Source organism: Prionailurus bengalensis, chromosome A2, assembly GCF_016509475.1.
Source record: "Prionailurus bengalensis isolate Pbe53 chromosome A2, Fcat_Pben_1.1_paternal_pri, whole genome shotgun sequence".
Taxonomy (NCBI): Eukaryota; Metazoa; Chordata; class Mammalia; order Carnivora; family Felidae; genus Prionailurus; species Prionailurus bengalensis.
This window is the reverse complement of record NC_057348.1, coordinates 11,411,580-11,423,687: the sequence shown is the minus strand read 5'-3', so window position 1 is coordinate 11,423,687 and position 12,108 is coordinate 11,411,580. Positions and strand designations below refer to the sequence as shown.

At 49.8% G+C, this 12,108-nt stretch overlaps 1 protein-coding gene across 1 annotated transcript; it reads right to left on the bottom strand.

The window, feature by feature from the left end:
* Positions 1-455: 455 nt before the first annotated feature.
* CCDC105 (coiled-coil domain containing 105) lies at positions 456-10,578 on the bottom strand. The gene is made up of 7 exons (XM_043586870.1): positions 9,929-10,578; positions 8,969-9,073; positions 2,960-3,158; positions 2,403-2,569; positions 2,168-2,263; positions 1,960-2,073; positions 456-880 (listed from the first exon to the last, which is right to left on the bottom strand). Exons 1-7 carry the CDS (start codon positions 10,496-10,498, stop codon positions 629-631), a joined length of 1,503 nt encoding a protein of 500 aa, XP_043442805.1. The 5' UTR covers positions 10,499-10,578; the 3' UTR covers positions 456-628.
* Positions 10,579-12,108: the final 1,530 nt, after the last annotated feature.

The following is a 12,108-nucleotide window of genomic DNA, read 5'->3' as shown; positions in this document are numbered from 1 at the left end:
ATACCTGTGTGTGTGTGTGTGTGTGTGTGTAGCGTTAATAACAGCAGCAAGTGTGTGTGGGGGCCTGCATTCGTCTAAGAGAGGAGGACAGAGGGGAGCTCCAAATTTTGCTCAGAGTGCAGGCTTTAGAATCAGGGCTTACAATGTCAGCTCGTCAGCTTATCCCCGGCGTAACATTGGGCAGCTACCGTTCTCACAGGCCTCACACACGGACTCCTCTGTCCTTCCTACAAGCCTTTGAGATGGGTGCTGTAATCCTCTCCGTTTTACAGGTGAAGACACTGAGGCCAGAGAGGGGGGCAGGGACTTGCCCAAGGCCACACGGCTTGAGTTTGGGGGGCTGGGATTCGAATTCCCCCCGGAAATCTGGAGCCCCAGTCCAGCCTGTTAACTCCCAGCATACACTGCCCATCAGGTGGTGTAGGGTAAGTGAGTGATATACAGTAGGTGCCTCATACGTGGTAATCAGTGTCCTTTTTAATTATAGTTCTGCTAGAGGATGCTTAGAGGGAAGGCAGGTCAGGCGAGAGGCAGGGAGGGAGGGCCACGGAGCCGTCCAGTCTCTGCTCTGCAGGCCCCGGCAGGCAGAAACGCGCCGGATGGCCGGCCGGGGCAGAGGGCCAGCCTGTCACTTGGCGGGGGCGCTGGACTCCGCGCGCGGCGGCGGCGTGCGCGGGTCCCAGTCGTTGACCAGGCGCTGCGCCTGCTGGTGGTACACGCGCGGGTGCCCCTGGCGCAGGCGCAGGCGCACCACGTTCAGGTCCACTTCGTACCCGATCCTCTTGCACTTGAGGCTTCGGGCGAGGTTCTGGCGCGTGGCGAGCAGCTCCTGCAGGTTTTCCTCCACGCGCGAGATGTGGCGCTGCAGCTTCTCGGTGCCCTGGGGGGTGCGGGGACCGAGCTGGGAGCTGGGCACTGTCTGGGGTGGGCGAACCCGCCCGGGCCGGTGCGGGTGTGAAAGGCACACCTCTAGGAAGGGGAAGAGGCGGGCCTCCGAAGGGCAAGGGCACACCTGGGCCACGCGTGCCTGCGGGAGGTGCCCTCCTGGGAAGGGGCTCGAAGAGACCGGAGGGAGGGGGGCACACACTGGGGCCAGAAATGCTGGAAAGGGAATCGGAAACAGGCAGGGGATGGAGAAGGGGACGCACCCGGAGAGCGAGGGGGAGGGGCGGCCGGGACCTGGGAGGTGGGGAGCCTCTGGGCGGGCGTGCCTGAAGCAGCTAGGCTGAGAGAGGGCCTTACTGAGATTCTTGGATACTGAGAACAAACTGAGGGTTGACGGGGGGGGGGGGGGGGGGGGGGGGGGGGGGGGGGGGGGGAGGGAGAGGGGAAAGTGGGCGATGGGCATTGAGGAGGGCACCTGTTGGGATGAGCACTGGGTGTTGTATGGAAACCAATTTGTCAATAAATTATATTTAAAAAAAAAAAGAGGGAGCGAGGCGGGCAGAGATTGAGGGCACTTTCTCTCTCTCTCTCTCTCTGTACACACACACACACACACACACACACAACATACAACACCCAGTGCTCAGGAGGGCACTTTTTTTTTTTTTTTTTTAAATTTTTTTTTCAACGTTTTTTATTTATTTTTGGGACAGAGAGAGACAAGCATGAACGGGGGAGGGGCAGAGAGAGAGGGAGACACAGAATCGGAAACAGGCTCCAGGCTCCGAGCCATCAGCCCAGAGCCTGACGCGGGGCTCGAACTCCCGGACCGCGAGATCGTGACCTGGCTGAAGTCGGACGCTTAACCGACTGCGCCACCCAGGCGCCCCAGGAGGGCACTTTTTCTGAGACAGGTGTGGGTACCGGAGGGCCTCCTCCCGGAGCTGAAGGACTGACAGCCCTGGGTGAGGGGGTCTTACCTGGATCAGGTGTGCTTGGGGCAGCAGTACCATCGGGATGCGGCTGCACCTGCAGAGGGCGGGAAGGCGCGGAGGGTGCCACGCAGGAGCATACCTGGGCGAGGCGCGTGGCTTCGGGCAGCTGGGTGCCCACGTGTCTCTGGTACACGCGAACCAGGGGTCTGTCCAGCTTCTCTCGGGTCTCCAGGTGACGTTTTGACAGAGGACCCTGGCGGAGTGCGGTGTGCGGGGCAGTGAGGTCCCCGGGCCGGCCTGGCGAGCGACCCTGGTCCCACCCCGCACGGTCTGGCGCCAAAACCCACCTTGATGAGGCCGTGAGTGATGTACATTTCCTGGTTGAATTTCGTGCACCGCTGGATAGTTCCCCGCATTAGTCCTAAGGTCATATTCATTCTTTCCTGGGTGGGGTGGGAGCACAGGGGGATCACAGTGGCTTCCTGGCTCCTCTGCTCCCGCGCCCCTCCCCCGCTGTAGTCCCACGTGGTCCATCTTAGCCCCTCCCCCCCCCCAATGGGCAGTCGCATCCGCCGCGCCCACCTTCAGCTCCAAGGTCTCCCGCATCTTCTGCGCCAACAAGGCGCACACGCGATCGCTTATCTGATGTTGCTGCGCCCGGATGTCCTCCTCGTTCTTTGCCATTTCCAGCAAGGTGTCCTTGGACTCCATCAACAGTCGCTTGGCTTCGTACAGCGCCGTGGCGCACTCTGCGGGCGGCGTGGGGACACTCGTTGGAGAGTCAAGGCCTCCTTTTCCCGGACCCTGGCGACCCTGGCTCTCTGAGCCCCCCTCTTCTGTGTTCAGGTTGTGTTGGGCCCTGGGCAAGGGGACTTTACTGAAGCACCTGGACAAAGTCCAGGGGAGGAGTTCCTAGAAGTAGCGTCCGGGACTGACTGAGGGAGTGCTGGCAGGCAGGAGTGTGTGGGAAGCAGGAGTAGGCGTGAAGAGCCAATCAAGAACGTGGGCTCAGTGGAGATGAGCTCTCAGCCCCCTCACTAGGGGGGCAATTCCCCAGGGATGGCAGTGGCTGAGCAGCGGAGGAGGAGTGGGCACCCCAGGGTACCTACTGCAGTGTACTCCTTTCTGTGGAGGCCTACCTGGGGTATAGGTGCCCACAGGGTCTGGAGGCGGCGTTTTTTGGCCCTGAGAGCTCGGGGAAGGGATGCGGGAGAGGTTCACCCAGGAGTGGCGGCCAGCCTGCTCCAGAACCTTATCCAGCGGCTGGTTCATAAGGTCCACAGCTTGGAGCCTCTCCTTACAGCAGAAGGCCAGAGTGTCGCGGCAGGAGGCCAGGGCCTGGGAACGAGGAAGCAGAGGGAGCAGAGAAAAAGGCAGAGAGTGAGCTGGGAGGTTGGGAGAGGCAGCGGGAAGCGATTTCTCCCCTGGAGGCTGCAAAGCGTTGCCACCTCCAACCGGGACCCTCTCCAGTTCTCCGTTGAAGGCGGGAAGAATTGATTTCCAAGGGGAAGTTCAGACCCTCTCCGCACCCCTCCCCTGTCCAGAAGCCTTCAGTGATCCCAGGGTGGAGAGGGGAAGAGCAGTAGGGGCTGGTGGTAGCTTCTCTGTCCTAGGTGTCATTTTCTTCTTGGGTTCTGTGCCTGGCTTTGCTCTGGCACCCCAAGAAAGCCCCTCCCCCCATCCACTGCCCCATCTATAAAGGAGAGATCGCACTGCCTACATCTACACCAATAGTCTTCCTGTATCAGCCCTTTGCTCCCCAGCTACATTCAGGGCTGATCCTCTCCCCTAGCCTCAGGGTCTCTCTTCCTTTGCTCTAATTAGTACCAGGAGCCCTCTGCTGTCCTCAGAGTATCTCCCCCACCAACATGTATCTGAACTCCTCCTCCCACCCAAACCCTACTTCCACCGTTATAAAATGAAGTATATCGCATTTCTTTGATACTTGCGGTTATTTAAAAGTTATATCCATTATATAAACACCACCCTCATCAAAATATAGAACATTGCCATCATCCCAGAAATGTTCCTGGCGCCCCTACCGTCCTCTCCTCTAAGCTGCCCTGCAGATTAGTTTTGCCTGTTTCTTTCTTTCTTTTTTCTTTTTTTTTAAGTTTATTTATTTTGAGAGAGAGACAGCACAAGTTGGGGAGGGGCAGAGAGAGAGAACCCCAAGCAGGCTCCGCACTGCCACCACAGAGCTTGGTGTGGGGCTTGAACCCGTGAAGAAGCCGTGAGATCGTGACCTCAGCCGAAACCAAGAGTTGGATGCTTAACTGACTGAGCCACCCAGGCGCCCCTTGCCTGTTTCTTAAGATGTCCATAAGCTACAGCCTATGGACTGGCTGCCTCTCTTTGTAACTAACACTTTATTGGAATATAGCTGCACTTATTCATGTACCTGTTGTCTCTGGCTGTTTTGTGCCACACTGACCTATTTTTTTTTAATTTTTAATTTTTAAAATTAAAATTAAATTAAAATTAAAATTCTAAATTAAAAAAAATTTTTTTTTAACATTTATTTATTTTTGAGACAGAGAGAGACAGAGCATGAACGGGGGAGGGGCAGAGAGAGAGGGAGACACAGAATCGGAAACAGGCTCCAGGCTCCGAGCCATCAGCCCAGAGCCTGACGTGGGGCTCGAACTCACAGACCGCGAGATCGTGACCTGGCTGAAGTCGGACGCTTAACCGACTGCGCCACCCAGGCGCCCCTAAAATTTTAAATTTTAAAATTAATTTTTAAAATTAAAAATTTTAATTTTTAAAATTAAAATTAATTTTTAAATTTAATTTTAAAATTAAAATTTTAAATTTTAAAATTTAATTAAAAATCAAAATTTTTAATTTTAAAATTTAAAATTTTTAAAATTTTTAAAATTTAAAATTAATATTAAAATTTTTAAATTTTTTTAAATTTAAAATTAAAAAATTAAAATTAAAAACTTTTTTTAAATTTAATTTTTAAAATTAATATTTTAAAATAAAATAAAATTATCCCCTTATTTATTTATTTTAATATTTTTAATATAATTTGTCGAATTGGTTTCCATACGACACCCAGTGCTCATCCCAATGAGTGCCTCTTTAATGCCCTATTTTTTTTTAAATATATATATTTTTTAAATTTTTGACAGAGAGAGAGAGAGAGAGAGAGTGCCAGCGGGGAGGAGCAGAGAGAGAGGGGGACAGAGGATTTGAAGCAGGCTCTGTGCTGACAGCAGAGAGCCCGATGCAGGACTCGAACTCACAAACTGTGAGATCATGACCTGATCATGACCCAGGTGCCCCTACACTGGCCTAATTGAGTAGTTGTGATAGAGACTGCATTTCACGCAAAACCTAAAATATTTACTATCTGGTTCTTCAAAGAAATTTGCTTTTGAAATCTAGAACTTTATATAAATGGAACCATACCATGTGTACTTTATGTCTAGCTTCTTTTGTTGAATATTGTATCTTTGGGATTCAGCCATTTGAGTAAAAAATAGATTTAAAAAGTCTTTCATTCATTAATTCAAATATTCATCAAGCCCCTCGTGTATGCTGGGCAGTGTATCAGGGAGTGGGGATGCAGTGGGGAAAACCAGTCCAATTCCTGCCCCCCAAAAGTGACAGGGTTGGGGTGCCTGGGTGGCTCAGTTAAGCGTCTGACTTCGGCTCAGGTCATGATCTTGAGGTTCTTGAGTTTGAGCCCTGCATTGGGCTCTGTGCTGACAGCTCAGAGCCTAGAGCCTGCTGCTGATTCTGCCTCCCTCTCTCTGCCCCTCCCCTGCTCATTCTCTGTTTCTCTGTCTCTCTCAAAAATAAATAAACATTAAAAAAAAAAAAGAAATGACAGGGTCAATATATGCAGACAAGACTGGTTAGTGAGTGGATCAGAGAAATGGGGATTACCTGGAGGGGAGCATGGGATCTAGAGGTTTTTGTTTTTGTTTTGTTTTGTATTGTGGTAAAACAGACATAACAAAATTTTCCATTTTAACCATTTTAAGTGCACAGTTCAGTGACATTAATGTGTACCCACCACCTCTGTCCATTTCCAGAATTTTTTTTTTTTTTATTATCCCAAACAGATCTGTACTTGTTAGAGAATAATTCCCCATTCGTTCACTGGTGAGAATGATCCAATGAAGATGGAAATATTGGTGATACAGGAGAACGGGGAGAAGGTGGGTGCAGAGGTAGACGGAATTACAGCATTGGCAGAGGAATAATGAGGTTCCCTTCAGTGACTCCCATGAGTTGGGGTCATTCATTGAGAATGAGGAAAGCAGGAATGGAGAGGTCTGAAGGAAGAGAAAGAATGAAATAACTTGCCCAGTGGGACAACAAACCTTCTAGACACACGCAGTGAGATCCCTGGGAAGGTTCTGAGTGCCAATTTGAATTCATTATCTTAAGTTGAAACAGGTCTGTTTGGATGTAAGCATTTTTCTCCAGAAATATGTACATTAGGCCTCTCCAGTGGCCCTTCTCAATTTCCATCTCTGGTTTTTTTTTCCCACCTCTCCATTCACCTTTCTCTCTTGCAAACCCTTCCCTACTGGGGCCAACCTCAGGGTCTTCTCCCTTGTCAGTTTGACTTTCTCAAAGGATTTTTCAGGACTCACCAGATTTAAAAGAATATGACCTGGCCTGGGGTTGTGGTGGGTGAGCACAGCTAAGGTTCAGCACCACGGATAGTGGTGCAACCAGCTCTTAAATTTCCTCTCCCAACCTCACCCAGGACCCTGGTCTGTCCCTTACTTGAATGTCCTTGTAATGTGAACTCTGTGAGGGCAAGGCCGTCTCTGTCTTCTTCATTACTTTGTCTTCAGTGCCAAGCATGGTACCCAGACACCGGGGTACTGGATTAATAGTTGTTAAATACATGAGTCAAAAGCACACACAAGTTACTAGCTAACTTTAACTGGTCCCAAGGGTTCCATCAAACCTGGCTGCCTTTTTGTCTTCATTAGTGCCCTCATAAAGAAACCGTTGTTGCAAGAGTGAAGGATGTAGTGAGAGACCGTCTCTGGCTGGAGGTGGCAAAGATTGAGCACATATTACATGTAAAGAGCTAGGCTCAAGACATCTGAGCTGACTCACAAGGTGGTTCTCCCACTTCTGGGTGTATATCCAAAGAAAATCAGCATCTCAAAGAGATATCGGCACTCCCATGTTCATTTCAGCATTATTTACAATAGCCAAGACATGAAAACAATCTAAATGTCTGTTAATAGGTTAGTGAATAAGGAACAATGTGATATATATACTATTATCATATTAATTATATAATATTGATGTACTATAATCAAAACATTGATATCTTAATATACTATAATATATAAAATAATTATGTAATATAGAATATATTATAACATGTAATATTTTACAATATGTTGTATATTTACATATATCATATATAGAAATTATGTTATATAATATGATATAATGTATAATTGTATAATGATATAATTATGTAAATGTAATATAATAATATAATATAATATAATATAATATAATTATAATAAACATATTATTTATTATATAATATAATTATATTATATCATATGTAAGCTATATAAAATTTATAATAACAATTATATAATCATAATATTATATAATGATATAATCATAGTTAATATATATTAAAGATACTTAATAATATATATTATATATTATACATGCTATGTATTATGTATTGTATTACAGTACATAAGATATGGCATATTAATATATATAGCATATATTATATAGTTTATATGCTATAATATATAGTATATAGCATACAATATATAGTATATTGTTATAGACTATATTAATATGTAATGTAATATATAATATACATATTATAAATTATATAACATACTAAGATAATAATCAATGTTTTATAATATTAACATCATATATTAATAATATATAACAATAGTATAATACATGATAGATAATATATGTATATAATATTATATATGCAACAGAATATTATTCAGCCTTGAAAAAGGACATCTTGCCATTTGTGACAACATAGATGAGCCTGGAGGTTCATTATTATGCTGAATGAAATAAACCAGATGCAAAAAGATCTCACTTATATGTGGAATCTAAAATAGTCAAATGCATAGCAGCAGAGCATAGAATGGTGGTTTCCAGGCCCTGGGGGGAGGGAGCAATGGGGGAAATGTTGGTCAAGGGGCATAAAGTCACATTGATGCAAGATGCTTAAGTTTGGAGATCTAATATAGAACAATGTGACTATAGAGAACAATATCTCATTTTATAATTGAAATTTGCTAAGAGTTTAGATCTTCAGTGTTCTCCCACACATACATAAAGGTAAGTATGTGAGGTGATGGATATGTTAACTACCTTGACTATGGTGATTATTTCACAATGTCTACATATATCAAATCATCAAGTTGTAAAAGGCGAAAGATTTATACGCTCTGAAGAGAAACCAGACCATTATCAAATCATCAAGTTGTACATCTTGAATATAAACAATTTTAAGTTGTCAATTAGGGGCGCCTGGGTGGCTCAGTCAGTTAAGCGTCTGACTTCGGCTCAGGTCATGATTTCGCGGTCCGTGGGTTCGAGCCCCGCGTCCGGCTCTGTGCTGACAGCTCAGAGCCTGGAGCTTGCTTCGGATTCTGTCTCCCTCTCTCTCTGACCCTCCCCTGTTCATGCTCTGTCTCTTTCTGTCTCAAAAATAAATAAACGTTAAAAAAAAACTTCAAATAAAAAAAATAAATTGTCAATTATATCTTGATAAGGATGAAAGCAAAAAGACACCTGAGCTTGACCCACAGCCCTGCCACTGGCTAGCCCTGTGCCTTGGTTGAGTCTGTGTCTCTCCGAGCCTCAGTTTTCCTGTCTCTAATGAGGGGATCATCGTTTCTATTTCACAGGAGTGTTTTAAGATGTTAGCTCAGTGACTGCACAGGGCTCGGCTCAGAAGGGGTGTTCATTGTTATTCTGAGGCCTAACTCCATCTCTCAGAGCCTCAGTTTCCCCATTTCACAAAGTGGAAATACAGTGAATGTCAGGTTAGGGTGGGCAGGGGTGTGGATTGAGGGTTTGCTGTGGCTACGGTCCCCAAGGTCAGAGCAGTTCACCCGTTTGGATCCACCTGCAGCCCTCTTAACTTGACCTGAGGTCTTCCCAACCTTGAGCAGAGCCTCGGATTTTTCCATATCTCTTTCCATCTTCCTCTTCATGCTCTTAAGCTCCTCCTTCTCCCAGGTAAGCATACTGTCAGCTTTGTCAGGGACCTAGCAGACAAGGAGAGACTCTCTCACACCTTTGAGAGGGCTGGACGGAGATTTCTCCTTCCAGGGTAGTAGAGGGTTTGCCAAGTTCGTAAGCTCTTGGTTTGGAGAATGGAGTTGGGGGTGCTCTTGCCCATTGGGAATCTCTCTGAGAAGCCTTCATTCTTTCAGGGGGCTGTCACCGGGTGGGGTGTCTTACCCTTTAGAGGGTGGAGATGGGAGCTTCTCCGTGGGGTCTCGTCGTCCCCTGGGGAGGCTGGAATGTTCCCCACTTTTGGGGTGAGGGTCTGTGTTTCACTTTACGGGGAGGACGTCACCAGGGCTGAGACTAGGGGGTCTCGCTCTTTCTCTGGCTGGGGATGTGACTCCCAGGTGCAAGGACTCAGAGTTTGAGGGTCTCAACCTGTAAGCAGGACCTGTTCCTTTCTCCCCAGATGAGGCCAGGGGAGGGGTTCTCACTCTCGGAGGCTGTGGTGGGGAGGACTGGGGCTTAAAAAAAAAAAAAAAAACATTTTGAGGAGAGTTTCAAGGGTTGGGACCAGGACATCACCTACTGTCCTCAGCGAGGTGTGTGTGGGGCTTTGGATGTGTTTTCACTGGGCTTTGAGGGTCTCACGCCCACGGGAGGGCCTCACCTTCTGGGCTCAGAATCGAGGCACCCCGTCGTGGGGGGTGTCCTCATCTTCTGGTGCCCTTACTCCTGGGGTGGAGGTGGGGGTTCTCTCTACGGGGAGGGGTTTTCTCAGGCCGAGCATCTACCTGGGATCGAGCATCTACCTGGGATCGGAGGCCTCGGGCTTTGCCACTGAACCTGGGGTGGGGTTGGGTGGGGCGGGGGGGGGGGGGGCAGCGTCCCACCTTCTCAGACTTGGGCCGGTAGCCCCGAAGCTTGCTGCTCTGCTGGTTAATAAGCAGGCCTTTGCGGACTTGGGCGAGCCCGCGGTCGGTGGCCTCGCGCTGGCGCTGCAGCAGCCACAGCTGCCCATTGACCTGGTGCTGCGCGCGGCACAGGCGGGCGGCGGCGAGGCGCGCCCCGCGCGCGTGCGCGTGCACCACCTCGGCGCTCTGCAGGGCCCGGGCGTCGCGGTGCAGGGGCAGCGGCAGGCGGGCGTGCCAGGCGGGGGGCTTCACTTTGCCCTTCCACAGCGTGACGCCCTCGCCCGGCGGCGGCTTCTCCACGGTGCCGCCGCCCGCGAGCATCTCCACGCGGAAGCGCCAGGGCAGGATGTAGGCGGCGCGGCAGAGGTGGCGCGCCACGTGCGGCTCCCGCACGCTGTCCTCGGGTTGCCACATGGTCACCGCCTCCTGCTCGCAGCGGTCGGTCAGCTGGCGCGCCTTCTGCAGGGTGGCCGTGGCCGCCTGGCGCCACGCCGGAGCCCCAACGCGCGCGTCCTGGCTGCGCTCGGCTGGGGGGATCAGCACGGGCATGGTCCTGGCTTCGTGTCTCCCCACGGGGAGAGGCAGGGACTCCCAAGACGCGCCGCTCGCTCCTGGCCGGAACGGGGAGTGAAACAGAGTGCCCATCACCATGGCGACGGTGGCAACAGCGCGCAGTTCCGGAAGTGGGGGAGGGGAAAGGCTGGAGAGAGGCGCGGATGGAGTCTTTGCTTTGGAACTTGGCCGGGGTGGCTTGGCATCCTGGCTCCTGCGGGAAGCCGGCCTCATCTAGCGCCTCTCTCGCTGGCGCTTCTTCTCTCCAGCAACACAGGCCTCCTTCCAGCTGCTGGGACGCGCTAAGCTCTTTCCCGCCTTGTCAAAGCCTCGGATTCGCTGTTCCTTCCCGGTGGCATCCTCCTTTGCCTGTCCTTCCCTCCCAGGGCTGGCTCTTTTCCAGTCTTCAGAACCGAGCTCAAATATCATCACTATCTTAAAAGGCTCTTTCCTTAAAAAAATTTAAAAAAAGTTTATTTGTTTTTGAGAGAGAGACAGAGCACAAGCGGTGGGGGCGCAGAGAGAGAGGGAGACACAGAATCTGAAGCAGGTTCCAGGCTCTGAGCTGTCAGCACAGAGGCTGACCCGGGGCTCGAACTCACGAACCGTGAGAGCATGATCTGAGCTGAAGTCGGCTGCTTAACCAACGGAGCCACCCAGGTGCCCCCAAAGGCTCGTTCCTTAGTACCATATCCTAGCTCTACTCTTTCCCACCGCTCAGGACTTTTTGGTGCAATCCAGAGAAACAGAAAAGATGGCCATACAGTCAGAATCACAGCCCAAATCCAAACAAACAAACCAACCAACAAACAGCCCCAAACCAAAACCAACCGCCTCCCCCCAAACCAATAATAACAACAACAATAAGACACGTGGCGCCTACCACTGCAGAACCGTTCAGCTGTGTGGTCTATCTTGGAGGCTGCTGCTGGAGGTAGCCCCCCACCAGTCAGTTCTCCATGGCACCTGCCTCTCCACCTTTCTGGTTCCCAGGGTGTAAGCTGGCTGCATCTCATGGGTTGAGCCTGTGTCACGTGGCCATGCCCTAGCTGCAAGGGAAGCTAGGAGAGTGCGCAGGCGCCTGAGACTCTTTTGTTTCAATGGCAGAATGGAGAGCGTTAGTTCCTACGGAGACGTGGCTGATGTAGATTTCCTTCAACAAAGGAAGCAGGTTCCAGTCTGGGGAAGAAAGAAGAGACGGCTGCCCTCCACGCCTCCCCCACAGTTCTCCATTGCGTCACCTCCTTTGTTTCTTTCTAGCAGTGGCCTGTTTACTTGAGCATTTGGTAGGCACCCCGAACTCGCCAGGTCCCAAGCCAAACTTTTGATGCATCGCCCCAATCTTTCCCTCCACTAGTTTTGCTTGACTTGATAGCTGGCCCTCCAGCCACCCCAGTCGACTTTGCAGCTTCCTTACTTTTTCATGTCTGCATCCAACCCATCCACAAGTTCTGCCAGCCCTATCTTCAAAATTTATCCCCAATGGGATCATCCTTTCTTCCGCTGCTACGGCCAACATTCTTAGTCTCACTGCCGTCATCAACCCTCATCACATGATCTCTCTGCCTATACCTGCTTCCTCAGATTCATTCTCCACACCACGGCCA

Coding starts and splice junctions, on each gene's coding strand:
- CCDC105 (XM_043586870.1), bottom strand. CDS start 10,498: ATGCCCGTGCTGATCCCCCCAGCCGAGCGCAGCCAGGACGCGCGCGTT. Junction 3,159..8,968: donor AATCCGAGGCTCTGCTCAAG/GTTGGGAAGACC, acceptor CCTCGTTCCCAG/GCCCTGGCCTCCTGCCGCGA. Junction 2,074..2,167: donor TCACTCACGGCCTCATCAAG/GTGGGTTTTGGC, acceptor GCACTCCGCCAG/GGTCCTCTGTCAAAACGTCA.